At 39.0% G+C, this 5,996-nt stretch overlaps 1 protein-coding gene across 1 annotated transcript in view; it reads left to right on the top strand.

Annotated features, from left to right (window-relative positions):
• The window catches only part of gmfb (glia maturation factor, beta), an 8,084-nt gene extending 2,306 nt beyond the window's left edge, over nucleotides 1–5,778 (top strand). Inside the window, exons 2-7 of the mRNA XM_008398982.2 lie at nucleotides 1,167–1,263; nucleotides 2,961–3,010; nucleotides 3,135–3,184; nucleotides 3,271–3,353; nucleotides 3,620–3,693; nucleotides 4,492–5,778. Of these exons, the coding sequence (XP_008397204.1) occupies nucleotides 1,167–1,263; nucleotides 2,961–3,010; nucleotides 3,135–3,184; nucleotides 3,271–3,353; nucleotides 3,620–3,693; nucleotides 4,492–4,563 (426 nt within the window). The 3' untranslated portion in view covers nucleotides 4,564–5,778. The remainder of the gene's footprint in view (nucleotides 1–1,166; nucleotides 1,264–2,960; nucleotides 3,011–3,134; nucleotides 3,185–3,270; nucleotides 3,354–3,619; nucleotides 3,694–4,491) is intronic.
• Nucleotides 5,779–5,996: the final 218 nt, after the last annotated feature.

Here is a 5,996-nt window from a genome sequence, read left to right as displayed (position 1 = left end):
ACTCCGTTACTCTTAGTGTTCGTAATGTTGTGATGCGAGTCAGAAGCAGGTGGAAGTCCAAGCCGTCGATTCAAATGAGCGCGAGGAGCCGTTTGTGTATTTTATGCCTTGAAAAACATTTTCCCTGAGGGCAGAGGTTGAATGTGAGGACATGCTTGTTGTTATAGGCAGGTGTGGGCCCAATGAGAGATGATATCATTCAGTAAACATAAAAAAAAAAAAAAGGGCTCCTCTGTATTTACATAAACAAATGCGCGTGATGTGAGGTTTTATTTAAACCAGAAAGAAAAGTGAATCCAACTATAGTAAAAAAAAATAACATACTGACTGAAACAAAAGTAACAGTGCTACTAATAGAACGTGTGTGTGTCGACTTATTTTCTTGTGTCGTAGTGTCTGTTTGATGAACGCTGTAAAAACACAATTCGTAATGCCATATTAGCTTCTTTGTCGTTTTTTCAGTGTTTGTAAGAAACAACAACARCCCTAAAATCTCGATGAATYGGGTGAAAGCTGCGTTAACGCTTAACTGGGATGAGAGTGTGCAGCGTCTGTTTATGTGGAGCTTTGCAGAAGACTTGACTGTTTGCCCTGAGCGCAGAAGTCAGAGGGACAATGGGTGGATGTGAGGACACACTTCCTGTTGCCCAAGCAATGAGTCTGTTTATATGAAGAGGAGAGTGTTGAACATRTCCCACACAAGCTACGTTAAATCATGATATAACCATYATGTGTGTTCACAACGTGCGCTGCTCATTAGCATCGGTGCAGCTGCTCTTGTTGTGGGCTCTGAGTTTTACTAATGTCATTATTACACAYTTGGTTCCTATGCAAACTCGTATTGGGAACCTTAACACCTTAGAATGGTATATAGACAAAGAAACGCTGCTTTCAAAATAAAAGCAGAGAACTTGACTCTATGAACATTTAATTAATGTGATTTTTTTTTTCTTGTTTACATTCTCTACTTCTTTCATGAGCAAAAGCATCTTTGCAATGACACTCGAAGTTCATGCTTACTAGATTTTCATATTAAGAAATAAATAAGAMCAATGAAGTCGTTGTGTAGTTGGGTTAAACTCCACTTAGATTTTACTTTTGTATTTATTTATTCAGCTTTTTTAAAAATTTGTTAACATTCTCCCCACCCCCCTTTTTCTGGTCAGAGTGAATCACTGGTCGTGTGTGACGTGGATGAAGAGCTGGTGAAGAAGCTGAAGGAGTTTCGCTTCCGGAAGGAAACCAACAACGCGGCCATCATTAGTACGTCCCTCACCTTTTTCTTCTGTTGCATGTTGATTATCAATTTGTTTGTGTTCATAATCTCTTACGGAAGCAACTAATTTAGCAATCGATGAGTCGTTAACTGAAGCGTACAGACTCAAAAAAAAGGTGCCAAAATGTAATTGTAAGAACAACATATTCAGGACAACGTTTTGATTTTTGGTTAGTAAACCTTATTTGTCCGTAAATATGTTCTACCATCAAGGTTTCCCCCAGAAAACTCGCTAAGCCCRGTGGTTGGGTGCTGGGGCAGTCACTCATCCAGCCGTCCGCCATCTTTTTGAGTTAAAAAATGTTTAAAGTTGACAGGAAATTTGAAAATATCTCTTAATAAGTATGTGTTATTGGAAACATAAAAAAACATACAAACATTAGAAAAAAAAAACTTAAATAAGCAATGCTGAGTCTGGAGGGGGCACAAGTAAAGCCTGGTGGCCCGCCAGGCTTATAATACCCTGGGGGAAACCAGGGTATTATACARACTCCTCAAGTGGCAGGTTTACCTTCACTTGATTCAAATTTTGTAAATAAAAATCTGCTATTAAACTGTTAAATTATTAATCAGCTAATCTGAAACTTGATCAGCGGATTATTGTCAAGCAGAAAAGACTGAACTTTTCACATGTTGATGTTGGCTGTATTTTTATTTATTTAGCTTTTTTACAACAAATTATCAAAGTCAGTACAGGAATGTCATGTTATTGCATTATAACATGACTATAAAATGGCTATAAAATGGCTATAAAATGTTTATTTTCTTACTTAAATAAAAGGAATAGAATTGTTTGTTTTGTTTTTTTTATGTATTTTAAAAAAAAATCTTGCATAAAACAAGCGGTTCGATGAAAAATATGCAGAATTTGACAATATTTATAAAATCTGATTAATCATCAAAATATTTGAACAGYCAGTGACTAAAATAATCATTTGCTGCAGCCCTTCTGCAAAGCTAGTGTAAAAAACAGTGGGRCAAAATCACGTGAACGACAGATTAAAACAGAGAAAATGACTTTATTTCTGCTCAAATTGATTCTACAAATTTTTGAGTCAACTTACTTCTTCAGGCATAACCTTTTTATTTTACCCACATGTACTGACAGTCTGGAATCTCTTGTGCGTTTTGAAGCCTGAGGTTTGATTTGTAACCGTCTTAGAAAGCTTGTAAAGGCTGGATTATTGAAACAATGCAGTCCCATGACTGTGTTTTTATGAACCTGATGACAGGGCCAACATTCCTCTCATGCAAGAACTTTAACCTAATGCAAAAACTGCCAAAGCTATTTCAGACTTAACTCTTGATTTCTCTTATTAATTGTGCTTAGCTTAAAACACAGATGTAGGGAGGGGGGGGGCCAAAAAAAGTTAAACCTACGCGTATTAAAAAGCCTCGTGGCCACGGTRATGCTGAGTCATGTCTGACTCGAGAAGTGGAGGTGAGGTGGAGAACTGTAAAGACGGAAAGCTTTATCCTCCACCCTGTCCGGTTCAGAATGTCATTTCTGCTGAATGGGATTAGCCGYGTGTTTGCATGACAGGGACTCTCAACTCCAGATATTACAGGACACAAGCAGAGGAAGAGATTGCTTCAGCTTCTTGGTATTTCTTACTCTGAAATGCTGGCGGATTTAGTTATTGACTTTTGTTGTTTTTGTGTGTGTGTGTGTGTGTGTTTTCAGTGAAGATTGATAAAGACAAGCAGCTAGTTATTCTTGAAGAAGAGCATGAGGTAAGTTTTTTTTTTTTTTTTTTTAAATGTCCCACCTTTAAATGGCTCATTTAGTCTTGGTTTGATTTTTAAAGTCACTATGCTAAAAATATTCCCGTTTTTGAAACTATTTTTTTCCTTTTAGGATATTTCACCTGATGCTCTAAAGGATGAACTGCCAGAGAGACAACCCAGATATCCTTTGAACTGACAACATCTAAGTACCTACCTTTATAATAAAATGTAATCACATATTAGTTGCTGTCCTTAGCCCAGGGAACGTTCATCGTCTACAGTTATAAGTATGAACACGATGATGGACGTGTGTCCTATCCGCTCTGCTTCATCTTCTCCAGTCCAGTGGGTAAGGCTGATTCTGCTGCAGGGAACCCAAAAAAGTCCAAACGTCCTGGTGACGGTGTCCTGCAACTTTTAAATGTGGTTCTGCTTCAACAAAACCCAATTAAAGGCCATTAATGTGACTTTGTAGAACCTGGATGCATGCTGAGGATGTAATTTGTTTGTCTGTGGTGCATCGGACCGAAGGATTGCAGGACACCGGCCACCAAAGACTCAACTCATGAGAAAACACCTTCTTCTTTCCTTACGTATATTTGTTTTGCTTGGCAGGTTGTAAACCGGAGCAACAGATGATGTACGCAGGAAGCAAAAACAAGCTGGTGCAAACGGTTCAACTGACCAAGGTTGGTGAATCTTTGGCTACGTCCTTTGTGGCCCGGTTGTATCCACTATAAGGTGCTAAAAATATTAGCGTTCAGCTGTGTTAAAGGAGTAGTGTCACATAAAGTTTACTTTTTTTTAACTTTACATCGTGTTGTAATGTTATTCCCTCGTCAAAAACACACCTGGAGCGTTGCCTTGATTCTTTCATGAATGCTTGAGAAATCATTTCATCTCCCGCGGCAACCATTCAGCTGTGCAGAACGCCCGGGTGGACCTAGCTCCGCCTTCGAGACGCAGCTCCTCCTTAGAGCTGCAGTTTCCGAGCTTCCACCTCACAGAGCCTGACTATCCCCGCTTAGCTCCTTCAGACTAGTCGTCAGCAATTAGCAACCACCTGGTGGAACTGAGCATCTGCTGAGTTTAATATACCAGCTACTGCTCAGTAAAATGCTGGTAAAAACGTTGTTAAGGGTTAATAGAGGAGCCATGTTGTGATTTAATTTCTAACCTGGCCCACGAAGCCAAAACGATAGTCTAAAGAAGTTTCTTTTCGCCTACAAAATATTACATATGTACATTTACATATGTAAAATGTTACATATTTATTTAGTTGCAGTCTTCACCTGTACCACTAGATGTCACTAAACCCTTGTCCCAGCTTTGGCCATGTGAAGAAGTAGGGAAATGCAAGATGTTTTTGTTTTTGGAACAAATTTTCTATTTTACTCTGCAGCAGTTTTACATGTCAGTGCAGGAGGGTTCAGTAACCAACTTTTGGTCATTTTTCCTTCTTTCTTTCTTCCTTTCTCATTTGTCAGGCGTTTGAGATCAGGAACACAGAGGACCTAACGGAAGATTGGCTTAAAGAGAAACTTGGATTCTTTCGCTAAGTAAGGTCTTCTCATCCGGAGGCTTGGGATGCGAGGGGGATCCCGACCGCACAACCATGCTCCATCTTTCAAGAAGAACACACTACAGATGTTACCTTCCTCTCTCGGCGGACCTGAATTTCAAATAGCTTTTGCAAATACTGTGCAGTCAGTGGCCACATCACAGATGTGGCCGCTTATATATACATATATAAGATATATATGTATATTTTTTATTACAATTCAGCCTGCGCCAGAATGTTCAGACCATCACAAGAGTTTGAGCGCCACCTCCGTGATCGTCGACAATCACGGCCATATCTAAACCTCGCCCATCTGGTCGCCTCAGTCTGCAAATGCTATTTGATTCAGGTCTGCTTTCGCCTCCCACACCATCTCTCCATGTGCCAGTGACGTGTCTGTGCTGAATTAACACTCCCATAGGTCTTTAAAGTGAACAGAAACGAAACGTGCGTTTGCGCCTTTTCCGAAGCATGCTCTCATCATCCGGGGGGGGGACGTAGCGTCTTCATAGCTACGGTTTCTGTTTCCTTAAGAAGTTTACACTCAACGATTTTGCAATGGAGGCCCTCCTCGGTCGATTTGTTTTTTACYTTTTTTTTTCCACGGTTTTTATCTAATCTGTTTTGTTCTTATTATTTCTGGTGTCTGTAGGTTAGATTTATGTTGATTTTAGAGTTTTCTTTTTGTCCTTTTAGTTGWAGCTAGAATCCAGAAAACACTACTGAGGTCCTTCAGTCCTCACCCAAGGGCATTTAAATGATAAGGTGGGTGCCGTCAGCAGCTCCCCAGAARACAAAAACGCTTAACACTCACACCTAGTCAGGTAAACTGAGCACATGAACGAGAAACCGTGGCTAAAAGTATTCGGTGCCTTGCGAAAGTCTTCACACCTGTTGAACTTTTTCCACATTTTGTCATGTTATAAACACAAACTTGATCTTGATACCGTTTCTTCAGTGGTGTACTCAGTTGAAACTCTGGGGTCTCTTCATTCAGAGATTTAACAACAGTCAGAGAATAGGGGAAGAAATACACACACTTTTCAGATTTTTATTTGGTAAGAAATTTTGAAAGCCATGCGTTTTCCTCCTTCCACTTCACAATTGTCATTTCCGTAGTTATTTGTTCTCATACTCTAGCTTTTTTTTTTTTAAATGCGTTTTTGTTATATTTTTTTCTGACGCTTCCAAAAATATCAAACGTCGATTAAAAACAGAAATCATTCTCTTTTTGTAAAAATTGGATGTTTTTAGTTTGTCTAAAATACAAAAAAAATCTAAATAAATTTATGTAGGACAATAGTATCTTACTGGAAAAATTACTTGAATGAATTTTATGTCGTACTTGCTTCACAGTAGGAGAAAGAGCAGCAATGTTTTTTTTTTTGTTGTTTTTTTTTTTTGGTTTGTAAAGGTCTCTGACCCCTGAGC

The sequence above is a fragment of the Poecilia reticulata genome, linkage group LG22, assembly GCF_000633615.1.
Source record: "Poecilia reticulata strain Guanapo linkage group LG22, Guppy_female_1.0+MT, whole genome shotgun sequence".
NCBI lineage: Eukaryota > Metazoa > Chordata > Actinopteri > Cyprinodontiformes > Poeciliidae > Poecilia > Poecilia reticulata.
The sequence above is the reverse complement of the archived record's forward strand: the minus strand, read 5'-3'. Positions and strand labels throughout refer to the sequence as shown.